Below are 26,282 nucleotides of genomic sequence, written 5' to 3'. Positions count from 1 at the left end.
TGGCTAACACGGTGAAACCCCGTCTCTACTAAAAATACAAAAATTAGCCAGGCGTGGTGGCTGGCGTCTGTAGTTCCAGCTACTCGGGAGGCTGAGGCAGGGGAATCGCTTGAACCTGGGAGGCAGAGGTTGCAGTGAGCCGAGATCGTGCCACTGCACTCCAACCTGGGCGACAAGAGCCAGACCCTGTTTCAAAAAAAAAAATGAAGACACCTTCTCTGAAGCCCCCAGGAGGCTTCCCTTCATGTCTACTCACTGAAACTGTGTCACATGTCCATGCCTACACCAGTCAATCAGGAGGTGTTTGGGACCATTGTTTTTGGTCCCAGTCACAATCATGATTCACCCCTGGGGCTAAGATCCACCTCCGCTGAAGCACAGGGTGCCATCTAAAAGAAAGATGGCTACCTGAAGAGAGATTCTGTTTGGAATGAGGAAGGGGCAGTGGGAATAGATGTTGAGTGGGCAGCCCACAGTGCCCACAACACTCAACCACTAGACTACAAACTGCACAAGGACAGAGATTACATCTTTTCTGCCTATTGCATCCCCAGTGCATAGCCTACCACCTGACACAGAGGCTATTGTTGAATAAATAAACGAATGAATTCATGACTAAACTGGAAGACCATAGGGCAGGGGTTCAGGACTAGTACCACCAGCCCGAGGCTTCTTCAGTTCTTAGAACTCAGGAGGCCATCTGCTCCCACCTCCACCACCAGCTCCAAGAACAGGCAGGATTGGCAGAATTATTCTTTATTTCTGGAGACATTTAATCAGATGCAGTAACACTGATTCCAGGCGAGGGCAGGGGGCATGGGTACCCCTGAAGCAACCAGTATCCTGTGGCCCAAGGTGTCCCCCATCCCCAGACCTGGGATTCCCCTCAGTTACAGTTAAATAGAGAGAGGAAGATCTCCCCAGGGGGCTTTGGGGGGAGGGTCTGCCTCCTGCACCCACCCTCTCCACGCAGAGGAGTCTGAGCACAAGCTATTTACAGTATTCACATCCACTGTACCCCACCAAACCAAGGCAAATACTACAGGTGGCCCCTCCCCAAGGGCAGAGGCCAGAGAGGCTGTGAGTGTATGTGTGTGTATGGGGGAGAGGGGATGTCTGCGCGTGCGAGCACACGAATGCACTGAGGGGTAGATCTGGCTCCAGCCAAAGAGACATCAGTCTATAAGGTGCAGATTAAAAACAACAGAGAGGACCCACCCCCAGGGGCCCAGGCCACTTCCATCTTTGTTCTGTCTTTTTCTCCTCCAGACATCCTGGTAGGTGATGCAGAGGAGCCCTCACAGCTGTGCCCGGATCCAAGGCAAACCCTCTTAAAGGACTTCTGGGGAAAAAGAGGAGGAGAAACAGTCAGGGCAAACAGCACCCAAGCCCAGATAGCTGGGGGTCTTCAGGGTGGAGCAGGAGAGGGTGACTGGCAGAGCCAGAAGAGAAGGCAGGGCTGAAGAGTACAGGGAAGGCTGCTGGGAGGAATGGAGCTGGGTCCAGGAAATCAGAAGACCTACCTGTGACCTGTGGGGACTGCACCACAGCTTTCTTGAGGAAGGCTTCTGCCTCTGCAAAGGGCAGGAGTGCCTCTGGTGTTCGGCTCAGACTCTTGTCCCCAGAGGGTCCCTTGGTGGAGAAGCCATTCTCCTGGTGTGCTGGGAGAGGCTGCAGGCCATTCACCAGGGACCCTGGCAACTCCTTGCTTGGGAGACTGTGGATGCAGAGGCCAAGGCTCAGCACCTCACCTCCCAGGAAAGCCCAGGCCACCCCGCGGCTCCAGCTGCAGTCTGCCTCCCTGCTCAGGGACCCTGGGATTGGAAGCTGGTACCTCCACTGAGGCTCCTGTGGGGTGGGCTCCTCTTTCTGCACAGCCTCCTTCTGCAGCCCTGGGGGCCGAGCCTCCACAGCTTTCACAGGCTCTGTCACAGGGAAAGAGGGGCCATCAGCCAGGGGCTGGCAAGAGAGGTGAGGATGGAAGAGGAGGGTGGCAAAGGGAAGGGAGGCGAGGGGAATGGGGGCTTTACCTGGGCTGGAACCGTTGGCGTTGGCTTCCTTGCTGTCCTGCTTCTGCTTTGAAGAGGAAGAGCAGTCAGGCTCAAGGGACAGCCGGCCCCAGCCACTTCGGACTGAGTTCGGCCCTCCCCTTGCCCAGGCCGCAGCGGCCTCCCCGACAGCCTCGCTCTCCGTGGCCATGGATGCCTTTCCGCAGCCTCCTTTTCACACCCTGCCCCCCACGCCCAGCACTGCCCTTCGGGGGAATTCTGACCTTAGTTTCAGAAACTTCCGACTTCCGAGTCCGCTTCATGATCTCCTCCAGACGCTGTTTGGAGGCCGCATATCAGTTAGGCTCGAGCCCCGCCCCTAATCCTAAACCTCCCACCAGCCAGCCCCGGCTTCGGAGTCTTAGGGCCTCCCAGCTCATAGCAGCCCTCTCCAGGTCAGCAACTGGAATCTGCCCCAGCGCCTTCCCGTCCCACCGGCTCTAAGCCCAGGCCCCGCCCACGTGGCCCGCCCTGCCCAGGCCCCGCCCATAAGTCCCCGCCCACGTCCGCACACCTTTCTGCGCTCTTGCCGCTCCTGCTCCTGCTGCTGGAAGTGCTTTTCCCGCTCCAGACGCTGCCGCTCCGCCTCTTCCCGCGACCGAGCTTCGGCCTCCTCTTTCTGCCAAAGACCCCCATGAGCGTGGGGCACCTGACGCCAGCCTTCCCTCCCGGCCCGCGGCGCCCGCGCCCAGCCGCTTCCCGCCCGCCCGCCGGGGGCACCTGCTTCTGCAGCCGCTCCTGCTCCTCCTGCTCGGCCTGCGCCTTCTCTCGTGCCTCCTGCTCCTCCCGCCTCCGGGCCTCCGCCTCCCGCTCCGCCCGGGCCTCGGCCTCCCGTGCCAGCTGCTCCTCTCGCATTCGCCTGGGGGACGAAGCAAACGGCCCAGGCTCGGCCTCTGCTTCTTCTCCAGCGCCCACGAGGGGCCCCCTCAGTCCCCGAGGCGCACTCACTTGTCCCTTTCTGCCTGCAGCCTCCGCGCCTGCTCCTCGCGCTCCCGCTGCTCCCGGGCCTGGCGCCGCTTCTCAGCCAAGAGCCGAGTGGCTTCTTCTCGGTCTGTGGTGCCGGCCATTGGTTTGCTAGGGGTCACCGGGGGAGCAGGGGCTGGGAGTGAGGTCAAGAGAGCAGCGTCTAGAGGGGGATCGGGGATCAGGCGTCAGCACACCCACGCAGGCACCGCCGTCAGCTCCCAGCGGCCTGTGTTCTGGGCCTGGGACTGCCGAGGGCAGAAGTCTTCTCTCTCCATGTCCCACTCCCAGTCCTCAGGCATCTCTGGCGGCCCACAACCCCACGCAGGAGAAGCTGGCTTCTCTCGCTCGGCCCACCCCTCCCCTCTCTTCATGCCTACCTGTAGGGGTCTCCGCGGGGGGCTGCTCCTTCTGGGGCGGGGCTGGGGTGGGCGAGGGCGCCGGTGAAGGTGCCGGTGAGGCTGGGGGTGCTGACTCCTTCTCGTCACTGGCCCTGCGCTTGCTCTGGCCCTTGTCCTCGGGCCCTGCGGCGCTGGGGCGCTCCTTTGCCTCCTCCTTCCTCCGAACCCGCCCCTTGGGGGATGCAGTGGTGCCTCGCGGGGACGGTGGCTTTGGAGGCAGAGTGTGGCCTGGCCCTGGGCTGGGGCAGGGGGAGGCAGGCCTGTGCCAGGATGTGGAGGGAGAGGATGGCCTGGCCTTGGATTTGGGGCTAAGAGAAAAGGGAAAAGGGAAGGGTTAGGAGACACACACACCCACACGCTGAGAACTTGTTCCTTCCTCTGGGAGGTGCCCCCTCCCCCAGGCTACATGAGCGCCGCCCCCGCCCCTCTTGCTCTCACAGAAACACACCATTCCCTTTTAGAGCACACACCCCAGTTTGTAATGACATGTTTCTGTGGGATTCTTTGATTACTGTATGTCCCCCGCCAATAGCCTGTAAGCTTAATAAGAGAAAAAACCACGCCTGAGTTAGCTCAGCAACGCGTCCTCAGCACCCTGAGTGCTACCTGGCAGGTCCATTCATTCAGCAGGTTTTGTTGTTGTTGTTGTTTTTAAGACAGAATCTGGCTGACCCCCAGGCTGGAGTGCAGTGGCATGATCATACATAGCTCACTACAGCCTGGACCTCCTGACAAACAATCCTCCCCTTGGCCTCCCAAAGTGCTGGGATTACAGGCATGAGGCACTACCCTGGCCCTTCAGTAGGTATTCACTGAGTGGTTACCAGGTGCCAGGCACTATTTTAGGTGTTGGGGTACTTCAGCAACCAAAACACTTAAAAAAAAACAAACAAACAGAAAAATGGAGGCTGGACGGGGTGGCTCACACTCACACATGTAATCCCAGCACTTTGGGAGGCCAAGGCGGGTGGATCACCTGAGCTCAGGAGTTCGAGATCAGCCTGGACAACGTAACGAAACCCCTTCTCTACCAAAAATACAAAAAATTAGCCGAGCGTGGTGGCGCGCCTGTAGTCCCAGCCACTTGCAAGGCTGAGGTGGGAGGATAGCTTGAGCTCAGGAGGTCGAGGCTGCAGTGAGCCGAGACTGTGCCACTGCACTCCAGCCTGGGTTACAGAGGGAGATCCTGTCTCAAACAAACACAGAGAGAGAAATCTGCCCTCAAGGAAGTTGCATTCTAGAGGTGGGTGCCCAACAAATATTTGTGGGTGATGTATAAATGACCCGGTGAGGGGCAGGGTCCCTCGCACCGCCCGCGCCCACCTGAGCTCAGAGGCGGTGCTGGCGGAGAGACGGGCGCGCGGGGAGGCGGGCAGCGACTGGCGCTTCTTGAGGCTGCGCTCCCGGGCTAGGGCACTCTTCTCCTTCTCGTTTTCCCGCTCCTTGTCCTTCTTCTCCTTTTTCTGCACCTGGCAGGGAAGGAGGAACGGAAGAGGAGAGTAGAGGTCAGCAGCGCCCGCGTTCCCCAGTTCCAGGCTGCCTGTCCCCACCTGCGCGGCCACTCGAGCCAGTTAAAGCCACTCACCGGCGAGGCCTCTGGCCGGCGGCGCACCGGAGCGGGGCTGCCCCCGGCGCTGGGCTTACGGCGCTCCCCGCGCTCACCGGCGGGGGCGCAGCGGTGCACGCTTCGGGGGGCGCTGCACGGCGTCAGGGGGCTGGCGGAGGCCGAGCGCGGGCACACCGGCACGGCTGCAGAGGGATGAGTGCGGTCGGGTTGCGGCCCGCGCGCCAGGCTGGCCCCTGCCCGGCCCCACGTGGGGCCTCTCCCAGGGTCGCGGCCCCTACCCTGGTCCCGGCCGTTGCGGGGCAGTGTGACCGCGCTGCGACTCCGAGCAAGGAAGGAGAGGGTGGGCGTCATCAGACGATCCACGATGCTGCTCTCCCATGCGCTCAGCTGCAGGCTGCGATCTGGGGGTAGAAGGCCAGGCGAAGCCGGTCACCGTGGGGGCCGTAGGAGGCAGGAAGAGGCAAGGGGGCAGACCAGGCACCATCCCCATGCCAAGGCCAAGGCTTCTCACCCGGGAGGCCTCTCCCCACAATCACACTGGGGCCACACTTGTCCTCCCTACGATCTGGACTTCCACTGCAGACCCAGGCAACCAGACACTTCCCAGGGCAACATCCTGCATCGGATGAGGGTCCCCGCCTACAACGCTCCCCAGGTGAAGGGGCCCTGAACCGCGCATATAGGAAGGAGCCATCCAGGATTGGAAGAAGACCCAATTGCCCTCTGCCATGTCCCAGCGTAAGGTCTTGCCCCTCCTGCTGTCAGAGGGCTGACCCAGCCGAGGCTGTCCCATGGATTCGGGACAGTGAGGGTCCTTGTGCTCCTCTGACCCAGCTTTTAGCAGTCCTGTGCCAGGGAGAGGCTGCTAGGGTGCCTGCCTGCCCTAGGCCACCGTGCTCTGTCCCATCAGCTGCTGGGCTATTTTTAAGCCTCAGTCAGGTGGGGTTGGTACAGCAGCTGATTTGGTTGCTAGGCAACAAAGCAACCAAACAAATGCAAGAGAAACTTATAAATAACTCCCACCATGGCTCCTTCACATATGAGCACCAGGGCATGGTGGGAATGCAGGGGCTATGCCACCTTGGTTGGCTCAACTCTGGAACCAGCCAAGGCCATGGCTGGGGCTCTGAAGGCAGAGAGGGCAGGATTGCATGGGCCCTCTACGGTGGAGCCAGAATGAGGGACCCCTCCACCCCACAGCACCCAGGCCAGTCTGACACATGGGGATAATGCCACCTGGCTAAGGTTGGCCCAGGCCAGCTGGCTGTGGTTGCAGAAAAGGCTGCCTGCCTGTCCCCACCCCCAGCCACCACCTCCAACTTGCTCTTGAGGCCCCTGCCAGGCTTCCTGCCCTCTGCGGCATTGTGTTTTGTCTCTGTTCTCCTCTCCTACAGGGCAACCTCTGTCCTCAGGGTCCAGACCCATATGCCAGCTCCCCCGAGGGGCACAGAGCCCTGGGTAAGGTAGAGTGGGGATGGGGGCCTGGAGTATGTGAGGGCTCCAGGGACCTGGTGTTCTTGCTGAGCTCTGGAGGAGGCTTGGTGGGAGCTACAAGGGGCTCTGGAGGGGGAAGGGCTGGGCCTTCTCTTACTTCTACTGGGGGAGTTCCAGAGCGTGGCAGAGGACTTTGAGAGCCGCTTGTTGATTATAGAGTCCACGTGTTTGGGCAGGTTAACTGCCGACACGGAGCACCTGCTCCCACCTGGAGGGGGAAAAGACACGGCATTAGGGCCGGGCCGGCAGGAGCCAGTGGGGGGCACCGAGGCCTTCCATGCAGGATGCTCCGAGGGCAGGGTGGGAGAGGGAGGAGTGGGCAGGCTAGGATGAGGAGCAGGAGGCAGCCTTGGCCCTGGGAGAGGGAGGGTGGGGGGAAGGTGACCAGAGACAACCTGGGTTGGGGGAGCCGACGGAGAAGGAACAAAGGGAGGAGATGAGTAAAACTAGAGAAACTACAGCTTTCCTGGCCAGACCAAGGAAGCCATTCCTTACGGCTGAGTACTGCAACCCCTCCCCATAACCACTCAGCACTAGCACTTGCTGACACTGCCCAGCCAAGGCGTTATGGATCCAACACCCCCGTACTGGGATAAATGCAAAAACGCTCCTAAACAGGACCTACGCAGTCACAGTCACTTGCACAAATCCATGTATTCATCCAGAATCACAAAAAGACATGCAGACACAGGCATATAGAGTGGCAGATACTTCGGCATGCACACATGTGTGCAGACATGCACAGGGACAGAGACACAAACACTAACAGATAGTGTGTCAGACCCAGATGCACACAAGCCACAAACACATTGAAGCAACCTCATCATGACATTTGTAGCAGCTCACATTTGTTGATGCTTACCATGTGCCAGGTACTGTGTGGGGCACCACACACATGTGACCTCATTTGATCCTTCAAACATCTATCTACCACCTCAGGGGCAAGTAGTATCACTATCCCCAGTTTATAGATGAAGAAAGTGAGACTTCGAGAAGTTAAAGGTTACGCTGCAAGTGCCAGAGCTGGAAACCAAGTCTGTCTGACTTAGGAGCCCTCACTGGGGTACACAAGGCCACAAACACGCCAAGGCAAACACATATTAAGACACACAATGCACGGGTCCAGGAGCACATAAACAGAAGATACACAGCTAGAAATACTGAAACTTGCCATTGCATAAAGACATCCAAGCACAGTGGTACATACATGCCAGCAAAGAATCAGACCAAAATCCACGGTGGCCCTACGCGGAGAAAACTCAGAGACAAAAATCTACCTTCCAAGACAAGGAGTGACAGTTTCTTTAAGATCCAGTGTCTGTAGGGCATTAAAGTCTTTTATGTATCAACAACTAATAATAATTGACAGGCGCAAAGAAGGCTAATCCTAAAATGACAGAGGTTTAAAGAGCAAACCAAATGGAGAGAATCCATCTCTGATTTGATAGTGGAAGTCCTTGGGAAGGGACAGTTTGGCTTACAGACCGTTCTAAAAGACACAAGTCACATAAAGCAAGGCACACCTGCTGCAGGGAGCCACCAGCTTTTTGTAGGGAAGTTGTTCCCTTCCCTTACTTGCCATCCCAGCCTTGCCCACCCACTCCCCAGCCCCTCCAGCCTACTCACTGGTCTTACGTCCTGGAGAGCTGTGGTGTAGGGCCCCTGCCCAGGACCAGCGCTGCTGCCGGATTTCGGCCCATGTCTTCTTCACTGACCGTTGGATGGCTGCTTCATAGCGCTCCTGGGGGAAGGTGGGGAGAAGAGAGAGATGTGGACTCGGAACATTCATCGAATTTGGGATAGAGGCCCTTCTTCCTCCTGTGACGGTGCCTCCCCTACTCCCTTCTCTTGGAGTCTTTTCCTGACTCATTGCAGGTAACCAAGGTTACCAAATCCTTGCTATGATTAAGGACCAAGATCCCTTTCGACTTGTTCTTGGGGAGCTTTTCAGTGTTCTTGAGTCATTTCCTGAGTGCATGAGTTGATTCTCTGAGGATTGGGTGGGACTCCCCCTACCTGGGGCTCCCAGGCAAGGCCACATCTCAGGCACTGAGGGTCCTGACCTTGGGGCTATGTGTTCCCTCTAGCCTGAGGCCCTCCCAGGTAGGGCCAGGTGGCCATTTCCTTCATTTCCTCACCAGCACTCGAGCTAGGGCTTTACCCATGTCACAGAGCTAGGCACGCTCACACAGATGCATACCTGCATACATACACACAGACACATGGGGTACATGTACGAACACAGGTACTGACAGTAAACAGTTACAGGGGCCTACAGCGGCACAGTCCGAAGCAAATGTGCCTGCAGTTGCACAGGTGCCCAGATATTCTAACACAGGGACACAACTGTAGATGTGAACACAAATAGGGCCACATAGACACAGATAAGGCAGAGCCGTGAACATGGATGTGCGTACACACTGCACCAGTATGCAGACGGTGAGCACACGCGTACATGGATTCACGGAGACCCATCCCGCACCTTGTTTTTCTCGAGCTTCTGCCGCTGCCGTTCCTCCAGGGCTGCACGGCGTTGCTCGGCTTTAAGACGTTGCTCCTCCAGCCGGCGCCGGCGCTCCTGGAGCTGCTTCTCCCGCAGCACCTTGGCCTTCTCCTCCTTCTCCAGCCACACTGCCTTCTTGGCCGCTGTGGACAAAGGAGCCAGTGGCGTGTGAAGGGTTCTGCAGCAGCCCTGGGCCAAGGACATTTCCTCCAAGTGGTCAGCCCTGCTACCCATGCCCTGGGTGGGTCTTTCTCCTGCCTGCTTAGGTGGAGCTTTCAGTCTGAAACAACCCCCTCAAATTGAGAGGCTCACTGAAGACAGGACTCAGGAGAGGCCTATTTCTCCTCCATCGGCCTTATGGGCTCTCAGGGCTGAAGGAGAAATGAATGCTTTAGTGCAAGATCCCCATCTGACCTGGGGGGCCTACCAGACAGATGTCCACATACTGTGATTAAGAGCGTGGGATTTGGGGTGACAGGAGGCTTCCGGGTCTGAGTGTCAGCCACTCTACTAGCTGTGTGGCTTAAGCAAATGATTTCATCTCTCTGAGCCTCTGTTTCCTCCTCAAAATGGGTTGAGGATTAAATTAGATGTGTGTCCTGCTCTTAGCACAGTGCACATAATTAAGTGTTGCAGAAGTGTCGGTGGTTTTTTTGTTTTTTTTTTTTTTTGAGACGGAGTTTCACTCTTGTTGCCCAGGCTAGAGTGCAATGGCACAATCTCGGCTCACCACAACCTCTGCCTCCCAGGTTCAAGCGATTCTCCTATCTCAGTCTCCCGAGTAGCTGGGATTACAGGGATGTGCTACCACGCCTGGCTAATTTTTTGTATTTTTAGTAGAGACGGGGTTTCTCCATGTTGGTCAGGCTGGTCTCCAACTCCCAACCTCAGGTGATTCGCCCGCCTCGGCCTCCCAAAGTGCTGGGATTACAGGTATGAGCCACCGTGCCCCAGCCTGTTAGTGTTATTAACAGGATGCTGATGATGACGATGAAGAAGATGATGAGGCTCCCTGCTCACTCACCCAGGTACTTGGCCCGCTCTTCTCGCCGCTCCTTTGCCAGCTTGTGTCTCTCTCCTGCCTTCTTCACCTCTGAGCAGAGGGAACAAGAACAGACAGGTCAAAAGGCTGTCCCCAAAGAGGAGTCAGCCTCAGATCCCTCCCTCCGGGCCTCACCCCAGCCTTTCTTCATCTCCTCTAGGGCAAACAGGACTCTTTCAGTTGGCATGATCCAGGGCCAAGAGGTTTAGGCCCAGGCCAGGGTCATGACACACACCTTGCTTGGTGGGAGGGCTGTCAGAGGCTGGCACTGCTGTTGGAGATGGCTGGCTGCTCCTTCGAGGAGGTCTGGCATCCCGTGGGCCCGTGGCTGGTGGGGTGGGTCCTCTGCTCTTTGCTTCAGAGGAAGGGGACTCTTCCTGCGGGGGGGCTGGCCTAGGCCCGACCTGCCCTGAGGGGCTCTCTGGTTCCAGTGGGAGCTGCTTAGAGCTAGTGGCATTCTTCATGGCAGGAGGGGTGTCCGGGGGAGTGTCGGGGACCAGGGCTGACATCGGTGGTGGTGGGGGGGAAGGGTCACCTTCTGGAGAAGGTCTTGGCTCTGGGGGGGTCCTGGCGACCACAGCTGAAAGACCAACAAAAGAGAGGAGAGAGGTCAGGTTGCTCATCTGTGCCATCAGCTCCATATGTGGCCCTCTCCCTTGTTCAACCGTCTTCTTCATTCACGTGTGTTTGAGTTATTTCTATGTGCCAGGACCTGTTCCAGATACTTATGATATAATGGTGAGAAAATAGCCATGATCCCTGCCTCTGTGGCGCTTACCCTCTAGCAGGGCAGACAGACAAATAGCTAGGCAACTACAGTAGAGAATAAATACTATGTCTGGGGCAGCAAAGCAGAGATGGTTAACCTACATGGGGAGGGCTTGCTAAAGAAGTACCAACCAAGCTGAGATCCGAAGGATAAGCTGAAGTCAGCAAAGCAAGGAGAGGTGTTGGCAGAGAAGAGTATATGCGAAGGGGCAGAATGGAGCAGGGTATGTTGGAAAAGCTGAGAACAAGCTTGTAGCACTTATTGGTGCACCAAATGCACTGATTTGTTTCCACGTCTGCCTCCCTCTCCTTTCTGCTTTACCTCTGGGTGACTGTGCCCAACCCAAGGTCTGTTCACAGAGGGCGCCAGTGCTGGGCACATGGGACTGACCAAGAGGAAGGACGTAAGTATGGGCTCTAGTGGAATGCTTTGCAGTGAAGATTCCATTGGCAACAAGCTACGTCCACTTTATAATCTTTTTTCCCCAAGCCACACCCAAATTTCTGCTTTTAAGACATGACTATTGTAGGAATCCTGTAAAAGACATCGAAGTGAAGTGAGGCAGCCACACGATTTGACATATACACATGTGGGGCAAGTGAGAGACAGGCCTCAGAGTCAGTCAGATGCGGAAGATGGGAAGAGAGGGCTTGCTTCCCCAGCTGACAACCATGGACAAGCCAGTCAACCTCTCTCGGCCTCAGGTTGTTTTGTTTTGTTTTGCTTTGTTTTCCCCGAAGTCTGCTTGCTGCTAGTGAATTTTTTCAGGGTCTAGTTAGTTCCTTTAAGTCCCTTTTTTTAAATTTTTGTTTTTTAAGAGATAAGGTCTTGCTACGTGGCCCAGGCTGGATTCGAACTCCTGAGTTCAAGAGATCCTGCTGCCTCAGTCTCCCAAGTACCTGGGATTACAGGCACCTATCACCATGCCTGGCTCAGCCTCAATTTTGATATCTGTAAAACGGGGATAACAAGCCCAAGCTAGCAGGGAATGTCAGCAAAGTGCCTGGCACTATCCACATGTCAGCCAGCAAACAGCACTCCCTGTTGGTCTTATGAAGCCTCCTGGTCTCCCAAACAGAAGCTTCTGTATGTTGAGCCCTGGTGCCATCTGCTGCTACCATCCAGGCACTGAGATCAATGGGAACACAGCTACCAACTTGCTTAGGGAGCAGGGCCGGCATCTGTGGGAAGCTTCATCTAAGGAAACGTTTTTCATTCTTTTTTTTTTTTTTGAGACAGAGTCTCGCTCTGTCACCCCGGCTGGAGTACAGTGGTGCAATCTGGGCTCACTGCAAGCTCCGCCTCCTGTGTTCACCCCATTCTCCTGCTTCAGCCTCCCGAGTAGCTGGGACTACAGGCGCCCGCCACCACGCCTGGCTAATTTTTTGTATTTTTAGTAGAGACGGGGTTTCACGGTGTTAGCCAGGATGGTCTCGAGCTCCTGACCTCGTGATCCGCCCGCCTCGGCCTCCCAAAGTGCTGGGATTACAGGCGTGAGCCACTGCCCACTGCGCCCGGCCTTTTTTTTTTTTTTTTCAAGACAGGGCCTCGCTCTGTTGCCCAGGCTGGAGTGCATTGGCACGATCTCGGCTCACTGCAACCTCTGCCTTCCAAGTTCCAAGTGATTATCCTGCCTCAGCCTCCCAAGTAGCTGGGATTACAGGCGCCTGCCACCATGCCCAGCTAATTTTTGTATTTTTAGTAGAAATGGGGTTTCACCATGTTGGCCAGGCTGGTCTCGAACTCCTCCCGACTTCAGGTGGTCTGCCCACCTCGACCTCCCAAAGTGCTGGGATTACAGGTGTGAGCCACCATGCCCAGCCTCAGAATTTTTATACACATTGGTTTTTTTTTTTTTTTTTTTTTTGTTTTTTTTTTTTTTTTTTTTTGAGACAAAGTCTCACTCTTGCCCAGGCTGGATTTTTTTTTTTTTTTGAGACAAAGTCTCACTCTTGCCCAGGCTGGAGTTCAATGGTGTGATCTTGGCCTACTGCAAATTCTGCCTCCCAGGCTCAAGTGATTCTTGTGCCTCAGCCTCCCGAGTAGCTGGGATTACAGGCATGAACCACCATACCTGGCTAATTTTTGTATTTTTAGTAGAGATGGGGTTGTGCCATGTTGGCCAGGCTGTTCTCAAACTCCTGGCCTCAAGTGATCTGCCCACTCAGCCTCCCAAAGTGCTGGGATTACAGGTGTGAGCCACTGCACCTGGCCTTAAATGTTATTAGTTTTAATCCTCACTGACAATAGTTATGAAGGAGTCCTCATATAGATGAGGGCAGTAAAGTAAAAAAAAGCTGAAGCAAAAAAAGAGGTAATTTGAGATCACTCAGCTGGTCAGTCAAGGAGCCTGGACTTGGACCCAGCAGCTATCATCAGAGCCTGTCCTTACCCATTATACCCTCCTGCCTTGTTGAAGGCAATATGAGGGAAAAGGTGTTACGCAATAAATTATCTGAGGCTCACACTATTTTCCCCCTCATTCCTTCCCATCCAGCTTTCTAGGCTCCAGGCAAGAGCCCTAGCTGAGGCCCTGTCTCCCCCATTACCCCTCCAACTCCACCAACTCCAAGGCTACACGACAAGCCACCCATCTCTTCCCATACCAGCAGGAGACGGCTGCCTGGTCACTGCTAATCTATTTCCCAGCCAGCTGCAAACTCCTTTACCAATTCCAGTAGTCAACAAAACCAGTTACTCACTCTAGTGAGTGCTTACTACTCACTGACAGTGATGTATCCTGTGTCCTCACAGCTCTGAGAGGCAGAGATTCTTATCCCCATTATACAAGTGAGGCAACCAAGGCCCAACCTGCTAAGCGATCCACACAGTCATACAACTAGTATGTGGCAGAGTTGGGCTTTTTTTTTTTTTTTCTGAGACAGTCTCACTCTGTCGCCAGGCTGGAGTGCAGTGGTACGACCTCGGCTCACTGCAACCTCCGCCTCCCAGGTTCAAGCAATTCTCCTGCCCCAGCCTCCAGAGTAGCTGGGACAACAGGCATGCACCACCACACCCAGCTAATTTTTGTATTTTTAGTAGAGACGGGGTTTCACCATGTTGGCCAGGCTAGTCTCCATCTCTTGACCTCGTGATCCGCCCGACTCAGCCTCCCAAAGTGCTGGGATTACAGGTGTGAGCCACCGCGCCCAGCTCAGAGTTGGGATTTGAACTCAGGACTGTCTGAAGCCAAAGTCTGGGTGTGTAAGTATTAAGCTTGAAGGTTGAGGGTGAGGTCTGTTTATTGCCATTCTCCAAGCACCTGTGCGTGCTGCAGGTGTTGCAAGGAAAACTGGTAGGCGGGTGTTTGTCTACACCTAGGCAAATCACACCCACCAGGCAAGATAGTCAGTGAGTCCCCAGCGAGGTTCCGACTCGCTATGTGAAAGGAGGCTGGGAGGAGGTAGAGGAGTGAGGCTTGGAAGAACCTGCACCCAGGCATCAGATGCAGTGGAGCAGAAAGGTCATAGGCTTCAGAGTCGGACAGGCCTGACTGAGGACCTCGGCTCCAGGTGAACCTTGGGCAAGCCCTGAGCCTGTGTAACCACAGTTCCCTCATGGAGTTGTTGGTACACATGGGGAGTTGGTACAGATGGGTACATCATCAGTGGCACCTGGCAGGGGCTTGGTAAGCAGCACCTGCCCCGAAGAATATATCCATGTCTCCCCATCTCTGCCAGGAGGAAATGCTTCAGCCAGGCCTTACCCCCACTGCTCTGCAACATTGCACTTCTCAAGGACACCCGTGACCTCCATGCTGCTAAATCCAGCAGGCAGTTTTCCAGCCCTCATCTTCCTTGGCCACTGTGCAGCTGCATCTGCCACAGTTGATTTCTGACTGCTCCTGGAAACACTGTCGTCACCTGGCTTTGAAGACAGCACATTCTCCTAGTTTTCCTTCTACCTTGCTGACTGTCATTTCTCAGTCATCTCTGCTGATCCTGTCTGAACCTCCCAACCTCTCAGCGCTGGAGTGCCCTAGGGCTGAGTGGAGGACCTCATTTATTTTCTGTCTACCACACTCCCTTGGTGACCTCATCCAGACTCACAGATTTAAATACCATCACCGCTGATGACGCCAGCTCAGGCCTCTCCCTTGAGGTCTAGTTTCACCCATGCAACTCCCAGCTGCTTGACACCCCTGTGTGTCTCAAAGATGCCCCCAATTTAACACATCCCAAACTGAGCTCCTGATCTTCCCCCAAAAGCCTGCTTCTCCCCATTTTCCCCATCTCAGTTAATGGCAACTACATCACACCCCATGTCTAATCTCTCAGCAAATCCTTCTGCCTTTATCTTCAAAACAGATCTCAAATGTAATCATTTCTCACTATCTCCATTTCTATCACTTGGGTCAGAACTACTATCAGCTCTGATAAAAGATTCCCTGCTCCAGTCTTTGTTCCCCCTGGGTCTTTTCTCAAAACAGTAGCCAGAGTGATTCTGTTTAAAAATAAGTCATATTGGCCGGGCGCGGTGGCTCACTCCTGTAATCCCAGCACTTTGGGAGGCTGAGGTAGGCGGATCACGAGGTCAGGAGATCGAGACCATCCTGGCCAACACAGTGAAACCCTGTCTGTACTAAAAACACAAAAAATTAGCCAGGTGTGGTGGCAGGCGCCTGTAGTCCCAGGTACACGGGAGGCTGAGGCAGGAGAATTGCTTGAACCCGGGAGGTGGAGTTTGCAGTGAGCCGAGATGGCACCACTGCACTCCAGCCTGGGCGACAGAGCAAGACTCTGTCGCAAGAAAAAAAAAAAAAGTCAGATCACGTCACTCCTCTGACAAAATCCTGCAAAGACTCCTCATCTGAGGGGAAGAAAAAGCCAAAGTCATCATAGTACCCTATTGAGGACTCCCCAGGATCCTGACCTCTTCGACCTTGTCTCGTCTTCTCTGCTTGCTCAGTTTTTCAGCCACCATCCCTTAAGGGTGTCGGGGAGATTTCTGCCTCAGGGCTTTGCAGTGAGGAAACAATATTTCCTCAGTGGCTGTTTCTCTGCCTTGAATTCTCTGCCCCCAGATTCTGCGTGCCTCATTCCCTCCCCTCCTTCAGGTCTTTATTTTGATGTCACTTTTAAATGGAGCCTTCCCTTAGCCCCTATTTAAAACTACAAACTGGGCTGGGAGCGGTGGCTCACGCCTGTAATTCCAGCACCTTAGGAGGCCAAGGCAGGTGGATCACCTGAGGTCAGGAGTTCGAGACCAGCCTGGCCACAATGGCGAAATCCCGTCTACTAAAAAATACAAAAATTAGCTGGGTGTGGTAGCATGTGCCTGTAATCCCAGCTACTTGGGAGGCTGAGGCTGGTGAATCACTTGAACCCAGGAGGCGGAGGTTGCAGTGAGCGGAGATCGCACCACTGCACTCCAGCCTGGGCGACAGAGTGAGACTCCATCTCCAAAAAAAAAAAAAAAAAAAGCTACAAACTGCAGGCCTGGTGCGGTGGCTTATGCCTGTAATCCCAACACTTTGGGAGACCCAGACAGCAGGATCCCTTAAGGCCAGGAGTTTGAGATCAGCCTGGATAACATAGTGAGATTCCATCTCTAAAAAAAAATTTTTTTAATTACTCAGGCATCATGACATGCTGACATAGAGACTGAGGTTACAGTGAACTATGATCATGCTGCTGTACTCCAGCATGGATGACAAAGCAAAACCCTGTCTCTAAAAAAAAAAAAAAGAAAAGAAAAATTTTAAATAAAATTAAATAAAGGCCAGGCAAGGTGGCTCACACCTGTAATCCCAGCAATTTGGGAGACCGAAGTGGGAGGATCACTTGAGGCCAGGAGCTTGAGAACAGCCTGGGCAACACAGCGAGACCCTATCTCAACTAAAAAATAAAAGACAGCTGGGCATGGTGGTGCGCACCTGTAGTCTCAGCTACTTAGGAGGCTAAGGCAGGAGGATACCTTGAGCCCAGGAGTTTGAGGCTACAGTGAGTGATGATTATACCACTGTACTCCAGCATGGGCAACAGAGTAAGATGCTGTCTCAGAAGAAGAAAAACAATTAAATAAAACTACAAACTGCAGTTGAAGTCTCCCTCCCAGTTACAACTGTAGATTTTTCTTTCCAAGTCTTCTTTTTCCCCATAGGCATTAACACCATTTTAACAGTCTCGCACTGCTAGAATATAATCTCTATGAGGGCACACATTTTTGCCTATTTTGTTAGCTGGTCTATCTCTAGGGCCAACAGAGCCTGGCATATAGGTCCTCCATAACTATTTGTTGAATGAAGAAATGAATGAACTACACCCAGGCAGATATCATCACCACCATCATCGCTCTCACCTGGATTACTACAAAGTCCTCTCACTGCTCACCTGCACCCATTCCCACTCTGTTCCACTGAGCAGCCAGAGCAAATGCAAATCTGATCATGGTGCTCTTTGCCACTTGAAACTTGTCAGTGGCTTCCCCTTCTTGAACTCACCCTACTGGTCCAGTATAATCTGAAGTCCCCGACTCCCTCCCCCTACTTCTTGGATCTCCTCTCCTACCCTGCTCCCCCCTTGCTCTCTGAACTCCAGCCACACTGACCTTCCTTTAATGCTGATGACCGTCCACACTCCCTCCTGCCACAGGGCTTTTGCACATACTCTCTTTTCTTAGCTAACTCCTATTTGCCCTTCATATGTTAGTTCAGTCATCACTTCCTCATGGAAGCCTTCCTTGGCTTCTCTGATTAGGATAAATTCCCTTGTTGTATATAGTAATGGCTTCATATGCCTTTGGAACACTGTCACTGTTATGATTTTAAACTTCCTTGCATGGTTCTTTCCTTATTGTCAGCCTCCTCCTAGAAGGTGAGGGAGCCCCACAAGAGCTGGCCATGTCTATTTTGCTCACTGCTGCATCACCAGCAGCTACCACAGTGCCAAGTATATGGAGACAGTCATAAAATAGTTGAATAAACAGTATAGCACACATAAAGTGCTATACTATGAGGCTGCCCCAGCCTAAAGCAAGTGCATATAGAAGAGTTTTACTCTAATAAAGAGTAGATCCAGGCTGGGCGCAGTGGCTCATGCCTGTAATCCCAGCACTTTGGGAGGCCGAGGCGAGCAGATCGTTTGAGCCCAGGAGTTTGGGAGCAGCCTGGGCAAATGGCAAAACCCCACGTCTACTAAAAATACAAAAATTAGCTGGGCGTGGTTGTGCACGCCTGTAGTCCCAGCTGCTTGGGAGGCTGAGAGAAGGATCCCTTGAACCCAGAGGTGGAGGCCGCAGTGATCTGAGATTGCACCACTGCACTCCAGCCTGGGTGACAGAATCAGACCCTGTCTCAAAAAAAAAAAAAAAAAGTATATATCTATGTGGCAACTTATTGCAAAAAGATAAACATTTGAAGAGAAGCAAAACAACTCCATCTCAATAGTGTTTGGGCAGCTTCCTGGACTAAGCCACACAGGTAGAAGTTAATAAAAATAATAATGAGTGTTTACTCCAGCAGCTCAACAAGAAAAACTTCTCAAGAGGCAAACAAGAAGTTTGGAACTCCTCTTGTGACCTGGCACACTACTGACCCTGAATACAAATATTTTCTTCAGAATTATGCCAACCCTGATGAAATGTCATTGGGACAGTGTTACGTGGAGCAAATCACATTAAGCCAAAACTCCTTGGTTAGTTATCTATACAGTATGGTTAATCTATTTATGACCATTCTCATTTTTAACCATCAAATATGATCCTTCAGCTACTTAATTTTATCTTATTTTTGGTCTATGGCAGATTGTGAGGTTTTGCCACTGTTGGTTTTATTTTGCTACACTAATATTTACCAGAAGTATTTGTTAAGAATGAGATAAGAGACAAATAATTTGTATTTATTTCTTGGCACAAAGAGCATTAGCAGGGCAAAGGTGCAGTGGTGGGTTGCGTTGTGAGGTCAAAAAGTCCTGTCTTTCTAAGAGCTCCAATAGGGGCTGTGCCTGGGGTCTGCAGAAAGATCAGGGCCAAGTCCCTCAGAGAGACTGTCACATGTCTCAGAATACTAACACCCCATCTCCACCCTCTGAGAGCTGGCAGTCCTTTCCTTTTGTCTCTCCCTCCTCCCACCCCAACAGCTCTTGCTGGGCCAAATATTCCTCTCACAACACTGATAACTCAGTCTAGCTTTTCTGTTTGCCTGCCACCCCCTGCCCTTGTCAGTGTGAGAGCCTATCAAGAGAAGAAACTCAGTCTTAGTCCTTTTTGCAGCCCCAGCGTCTTATACAGGACCTGCCTGGCACAGAGTGGGAGTTCTGTGTCTGTTTAATGAATGTCCGGCCGGCGCGGTGGCTCACGCCTGTAATCCCAGCACTTTGGGAAGCCAAGGCGGGCGGATCACGAGGTCAGGAGATCGAGACCATCCTGGCTAACACAGTGAAACCCCGTCTCTACTAAAAATACAAAAAATTAGCCAGGCGAGATGGCAGGCGCCTGTAGTCCCAGCTACTCGGGAGGCTGAGGCAGGAGAATGGCGTGAACCCGGGGGGCGGAGCCGGCAGTGAGCCGAGATCGCACCACTGCACTCCAGCCTGGGCGACAGCGAGACTCTGTCTCAAAGTCCGATGGGTGGGTGGGTGGGAGGCTGGGTATGTAGATGTGTGGGTGGGGGGTACTGTAGAAAGCTACCTGCCTAGTGTGTATTTAGACCCTCAAGCTGCTCCAAAGCCTAGTCTCTCTAAACACTAAATCTCATGTTCATCTCAGAACCTGCACGTCCCCAGCCAGTTTCCAGGCCCAAACTAATTTACTGAAGCTCTAACATAAACCAAGCACTTTCCCTTATCCCATTTGATTCTGATGACAATCCTAAAAGGAAAGTTCTGTGATGGCCCCCATTTCACAGGTGAGAGAACTTAGATTAAGTGGATCGTTCATGCCAGTGTCAGAGGTAGGATTTGAATCCAGAGTTGTCTGATGACAAAACCCTTAAAACCCTTATGTCATGCTATTTCTGGTAGGCGGTCACATCACCCCGCCCTGAAGCTCCTGCATGTTCTCTGAAGAAGGAAGTGATTCCGTGGTTCCCCCAGGGAGACTTCCCCCACAAAAGTGAAGGGTGCAGGTGGGGCAAGCAGGCACTGAGCTCAGAGCACAGGAATGTAGGGAAGGCAGGCTCCTGCCCAGGCTGGCTCCCAAAAGGCGGGAAGTGAGGTAGGGGAGAACAACCCACCTCCAGGGGCAGCGCGAGGGAGTGCCTGGGTGAGGGCTGGTTGTGGTGTGGGGGTGCACAGACAGCACCTCAGGCAGGAAGCATGGGAGAGGCAAAGGCATGAGGCCGAGAGAAGACAGAACAGAGCTCAGCATCTCTAGCAAGAGTCCTCCTGGCCCTCACTGCAGATTCCTAGGTGGCAACACTAGAGCAGGCGAAGACAGAGAGGCAGGCAGAGGGCAGAGACACACAGGCAGACAGACGTGCACACAACAGAGACAGACACCAGACAGTGTAAACAGGGCCTGCACAATGGCGAGAGACAAGACATATTCTCCTCTCTCTCTCACACACACACACTCACACACACACTCACACACACATACACACACATGCAGAGGAAACAGACTTACTGGGATTCAAAACTCTACACATATCTGAGACACACAGACGTACCCACAGAGTACGGGGCCAGGTACCTCCTCTAAGGCACAGACAAAGCCTCAGAGACACACACAGCACACAGAGACACAATGTCCCCGGAATATTTATACAGCGTCATCCAGGTCACTTCTGCTCCTGAGCAAATTATTTCCCTAAGCCCAGAGAAAGTCCGATTAACAAGAGCAACAGCTAATGCTTTTGTCAGACACAGCTAAACACGTTAAACTCATTAGTTCACTTAATCTTTGCCACAATCCTATGAGGTAGATATTATTACCCCATTTTACAAACGAGGAAACAGTTTCAGAGATTAAGACACTTACTTAAGCTCCACGGCTAGTGAGTAGCAAAGCTGGGGTTTGGACCCGATCAGCATGACCGTCTTTACCCTGCCTGCATCCCAGTGGGGACAGCCTCCTGGATTCCCTCTCCTGGAGAGATCTGGGCTGGGAGAATAGGAGGTGGGTAGAAAGGGCAAACTCTGGGGAATGCCTAATTGTGGGGCCAGGAGAGGAGGGACCCTTAGGGGGCAGCATTATCCCTGGCCTGGACAGAGCCAAGCCGGCTCTGAGAGGGAGTGCCCTAGGAGGAGGCAGCCTGCTCCAGCAGTTGGGCAGTGGGGCCCTGGGACCAGGCCACTGGCTTCTGTGGGTGATAAAGCCGGGAACCTGACTGAGACTACAGATCTGAAGGAACTCTCTGGCCTGGCTGGCGGCCATTGTTCCCAGCCTCCAATCAGGAGCACCCACTTCCTGTTATTTTAGGCGGCAGGAAATGACCCCATCCCGCAGCCTGGGCCCCACCACATCCCTCCCTCAGCCCCAGCAGGGCTGCCCAGGCCGTTGCCCAGATGCTGAAGGCAGAGGCCCAACCTCAGGCCAAGGCCTGGAGATGCCCCCCTGGCTGGACTATTACCACCACCTGGGTCCAGGGCCTTCCTCCTGGTTCAACTGCTTAGGCTCCAACCTGACAGGCTTCCCAGAGGACCCAGGGCTCTGCTGGGGCTACCTCTGCCTGCCAGGGAAAAGATTATGGGGTCCCCAAGACCAAGATGCCCACACAGGCCAGTCATGGGAGGGAAGCCAGGCCAGACCTTGTCACTGGATAGCTTAGCCATGATAATTCAGCTTAGAGGTTTGGGGCACAGATTTCAGAGTCAGAGAGATTTGAGTTCAAATCCTGCCTCTGCCAGTTGCTAGCTGTGTGACTTTAGGCAAGTGATTTCATCTCTCTGAGCCTCATCTGTAAAGTGGGAATAATGCTAGTCTCTACTCATGGGACTGTGGTGAGGAACAAATGAGACAATGCCTGTGACATGCTGAGCATTGTGCCTGGCACAGAGAAGGCCCTTAATGAATAGGAGATAATAAGTCAGAGATAATTAATGGGAAATAACTTGGTTCACCAGGGAGTCTCTACCTGGCTCACATCATCGCTTACAACTGCTGAGCAGCGCTAGTAAGGGCAGCAATACCATGTTCCCTATGCCCTCCCAGGCTCTCTGCTCCCCTCAGGGCAGAGCTGCAGCTGAGAAGTGGTGGAGGAAACACTGAAGGCTGTGCCCCTGGGTGCCAGGCAGAGCTACCACCAGCCAACAAAGCTGCATTATCTGGGCCTGGCTAGTTGGCTCCCTCACTAGCCCCAAGGCCCAGCAGGGACCTAAGGACATGGGTCCCAGCTGCCTGTGGCCTAACTTCCAGCCTGGGTCAGACCTGAGACCTGACCTGATGGCCGTCAAGTATAGCCATTCTAGTCTGGGCCCAGCTTTCAGTCCCTTCCCTCAGCCCTTCCCTACTATCCTGTTGGGAAAGGGGACCTGAGCTGGCCTAGTGTCCCTTCCACCTTATTTGCATATGCGTGACTGCACATTAGGGGCTCATTAGAGGCCTCATTATTGGGCCCACCAGCCCAGGAAGGGACTAGGAAGCTGTCATTGGGAGGTGCCAGCCAGCTGGCTGCTGGATGTATGGCCACGGCCCACTGTGCCGGTCTCACCAACGTCTACTCATCCTTTCAGATCCACCTCAAATGCTGCCTCCTCCATGAAGCCTTCCACAAGCACAGCCCACTGCACACTATTACCATTATACCTGGTTTCCCTGCAGTGAACACATCTGCCTTCCTGGCCGGGTTAAGAGTTCCCCAAGGGTCAAAACTCTGTCTGATTCACTTCTCTGCTGTCCACATAGACTACACCGAGCTGGCATATGGTGGGGCATCAGCATGGGTGTGCTGGATAGCCGGTTGCACCCGTTTCTTGGGTCTTCTCTCCTGTTCCCACTGTTCCACTTCAGGTATGGGGCCCCTCTGTTCCCTGGATACACCCTAGCTCATGTCTGCCTAGAACTCCCCTCTCCCCTGCCTTCTTGTCCTATACTTACCTCCTACAACTCTAATCAATCACATCTTAGGCTTCTGACCCAATTAAAAATAACATCAAAAAACAAATAGCTAGGCTGGGGGTGGTGGCTCATGCCTGTAATCCCAGCACTTTGGGAGGCCAAGGCGGGAAGATCACGAGGTCAGGAGTTCGAGACCAGCCTGGCCAACATGGCGAAACCCTGTCTCTACTAAAAATACAAAAATTAGCCAGGCGCAGTGGCAGGCGCCTGCAATCCCAGCTACTTGAGAGGCTGAGGCAAGAGAATCGCTTGCACCTGGGAGGCGGAGGTTGCAGTGTGCCGAGATCGTGGCATTGCGCTCCAGCCTGGGTGACAAGAGCAAGACCCTGGGTGACAAGAGCAAGACTCTGGGTGACAAGAGCAAGACTCTGTCTCTAAATAAATAAATAAATAAATAAATAAATAACAAATAGCTAGCACTTACTGAGCACTAGCTATGTGCCAGGGCCCAGTTTAAGTGTTTTCTGTTTTCATCTAATTTAAGGATGCCGATGTCTCTATGAGATAATTTCTAGCATTATTCTCATTTTACAGATGGGCAAACTTAAGACTTAGGTTAAGCAACTTACTGAGGTCACACAGAGATAAGTTACGAAGTGGAGACTTAAACTATTTAATTCCAGAATCTACACTCTTAAACAAATTGACTTCCAATTCCTGCTCCCACCCTCCCCTATATTTCATACCTCCCTGCTGGCACCGGTTGCAGGAGCATAACCACAATAATGGTAATAACACTTTACTGCAGGTGTCTGGTGTCTGCGTGCCAGATTCCTTGAGTTAAATCATCTCTAACCCTCACATTAACCCCACAAGGTTGACAACACTGGCCCTATTTTCCAGGGGCAGAAACTGTGGCTCCAGGAGGTAAGTCACTTGCTCCAGTCCAGTAGCCGGTACATGGCTAACTGGGATTTCCATCCAGGTTTTCTGACCTGAAAGTAGTCCCCACACTTGTCCTCTACTCCACGCCATCCCCTGTTACTGCTCAGTGTCCAAGTGCAAAAAGGAACTAAAGGGAGCAGGAATCGTGTCACATGCTCTCGGAGTGTCAGACCCATGCCTCAGACCATCACAGGGCACATGCTGTGAGCACATTTACTCCCAGAAAGCCCCGCAGAGGACTCCTGTCACCTTTGACTATTCTGTGTGGGGAACTGCCACCATCCTGATCCACGTTCTCACGTGATCCCTAGATCTCATCTAGATCCCTGTGTATAGAAGAGTCCTCCCAATGCAGGAAGCCTATTTGCAGTCTGCCCACCAGCCCCTGACCCAGCCCTCCCCGCCCACCCAGCCTCCCCCCTGCCCCCAGGAGAGCCAAGCATCTCACCCATGCTCTCATATTCAGTCTAGGCATCCTCCCTAAGTACCCTAATTATAAACTAGCCACCAGCTCAGGCTCTGTATCCCAGTCACCACCCCCATTCAGGCCCCCAACTATACACCAGTGCCAGAGGCCCTTAGGTGCAGAGGGCCAGTAAGCTGAGGCTGGACTCAGGCTGGGCCTCCCTGGGTGTCCCCTCTCAGGCTCAGCCAAACCAGGACAGACCCAGCCACCCTTGTTTCCAGCCCAGCCTACAAGCCTCCTGAAACCCACCAGTCTGATGGTAGCCTCCCCTCCCTGTTCTCCCAGGTCCCACACCCAGACAGTCCCCTAGAAGCATCCTCGCTGGCATGGGGAGGAGCCCACCCACAGCCCATCGGCCCCACCTTATCCTGGGCTCTCCGCACCCACACAAACTGTTTCATCCTGGGCCCACACCCCAAGGGGCAGGGAGGTGACAGGATTAGGCTCAGGACTCCATGGGGGTGTGGGGATGGGGCCACCTCCCCCCTGAGTCAATGGGAACAGAAGTTGGGTCCTCAGTAATCATCTTCTTCCCTCCCCTTCCAGGAAGAAAGAGAAATAGCCTCCCTCCAAAACCAAGCCCAACCAGAAACCTGTCCCCACCCCCTCATCAGCTGCTCCCAGATCCGAATGGGATTTGCAGAAGTCCTGAGCACTGGTGGTTGGTGGGGTGAGGGAGGGGAGGGGAGTTTTGGTGGTCCGAGGTGTGGGCAGAAAGAGAGAAAAAAAAGAGAGTAAGAGGGGAGGTATCAAAGCCTCAGGCTGGGGAATGATGTGGCAGGTCCAGGGAGTGCGGGCCTGGAGCCTTTACCTCATTCTCTAGTGGGAGATTCGGGCCCAGAGGGGCTAGGAAGGAGGGCAGGCAGGAGAAGCAAATTTACTTCTGTCCCCCTCCTCCCCGAATCAGGCTGGGTGGGCTCCGGAGTAGGCCTGGCTGCAGGAGAGGCGGCCCACTCCCCAGCTCCCGCCCTCGCCCCAAACAATGCCGCCTCCCCCTCCCCCTCGCCTTTATCCGGCGGGTTACTTGGCAGCAGCGGCTAGAGACCTCCCTCTCCCCTCCCCTCCCTCCTTTCCCCTCCCCGCCGGCCCGCAGCAGCAACCGGCCCTTTGCGCGGCAGCTGGACGGATGGGGTGGGGGCGAGGTCTGGGCCAGGGCCTAAGGGTACGGGTACTAAGGCCGAGGCGTCGGTATGCAGGGCCCAGGCCTGAGAATCTGGACCCCCGATACACTCAGGATGGGGTCACATGTGCCACGGGGGATGGGGAAGGGGACGGAAGCCCTAGCTCAGTAGAAGAGGATCTTCAGGGCCCGGGGTGGATCGGGAAGGGACGTGGGGGCGGGGAAGCTGAGATGGCACTAAGCTGGGGCAGAAGGGTCACCCCGACAACTCCTGCGCGGGGTCCCTGCGGCTCCCGACGCCCGATGCGTCCGGCACCCGGGGTGGGGGAGGGGGCAGCTGTCAGAGGATGCATCGCGAACCGGGAGCCGCCGCCGCCGCAGCCTTTATTTTTAAACTTCCAAGTGGTCAGAGGGCGCGGCGGCGGAGGGGTCCCCGCCCAGCCGGCCGGCCTCATCCTCGGCCGCCCCGCAGCCCCTCCATCTACCCCCATCTCGCCTCCGCGTGGCTCCCGGCATACCTGGGGGTGCGCCCGCCCCCAGCTCCGCACGCGGGCCGCTCTCCATGGCTGCGGCGTCACTGGGGGTCTCGGGGTCTCAGCGGCGGCGGCGGCGGCGGCCAGTGGCCAGGACAGGGGTCCCGCGGCGCATCACGCCCGGCCCGGCCCGGCAAGCAGCGACTCGGAGGCGGGGGCGCCCCGGGGAAGGTCGAGGCAGGTGGCCCGCGAGGCTCGGAGGTGCCGGTCGCCCGGGGTCTCTCGGCTGCGGCCGCGATCCCGTTCCCTGCCCGGCGCCGGCCCAGTCCCGGCCTCGGCCCAACCCTATTGTACCGCCCGGGCTGGGCCTGGCCTCTCGCTGGCGCGTACCAAGTTCGAGGCGGGGGGGGTCCGCCCCACCAGCGCCCCGGGACCCAGCCCCCCGCGCCCGCGCCGTCCGCTCCGTCCGCACCGCCCCCGCCCCGGAGCCCCGCGCCCGCAGCCTCCCGGCGCCTCTCCCACGGCCACGGCCGAGCGGGCGCCACGGCTCCAGG

At 54.7% G+C, this 26,282-nt stretch overlaps 1 protein-coding gene across 4 annotated transcripts; it reads right to left on the bottom strand.

The window, feature by feature from the left end:
• Window positions 1–740: 740 nt before the first annotated feature.
• On the bottom strand, window positions 741–26,073 carry MAP7D1 (MAP7 domain containing 1). Of its 4 annotated transcripts, XM_032160253.2 has the most exons (18): window positions 25,774–26,073; window positions 10,254–10,598; window positions 10,001–10,069; window positions 8,956–9,119; window positions 8,100–8,214; window positions 6,571–6,681; window positions 5,258–5,380; window positions 4,998–5,161; window positions 4,736–4,881; window positions 3,392–3,720; window positions 2,997–3,174; window positions 2,769–2,907; window positions 2,563–2,667; window positions 2,273–2,326; window positions 2,031–2,073; window positions 1,835–1,925; window positions 1,524–1,717; window positions 741–1,342 (listed from the first exon to the last, which is right to left on the bottom strand). In XM_032160253.2, the coding sequence occupies exons 1-18, from the start codon at window positions 25,817–25,819 to the stop codon at window positions 1,332–1,334; spliced, it is 2,427 nt and encodes an 808-aa protein (XP_032016144.1). In that variant the 5' UTR covers window positions 25,820–26,073; the 3' UTR covers window positions 741–1,331. The 4 variants fall into 4 exon arrangements, with proteins under 4 accessions (XP_032016144.1, XP_032016142.1, XP_032016143.1 ...); XM_032160251.2 differs by having other exon boundaries at window positions 2,031–2,076; window positions 4,998–5,380; XM_032160252.2 differs by having other exon boundaries at window positions 4,998–5,380.
• Between the last annotated feature and the right edge of the window lie 209 nt (window positions 26,074–26,282).

Source organism: Hylobates moloch, unplaced genomic scaffold, assembly GCF_009828535.3.
Source record: "Hylobates moloch isolate HMO894 unplaced genomic scaffold, HMol_V3 SCAFFOLD_8, whole genome shotgun sequence".
Taxonomy (NCBI): domain Eukaryota; kingdom Metazoa; phylum Chordata; class Mammalia; order Primates; family Hylobatidae; genus Hylobates; species Hylobates moloch.
This window is presented reverse-complemented; position numbering and strand designations above follow the sequence as displayed.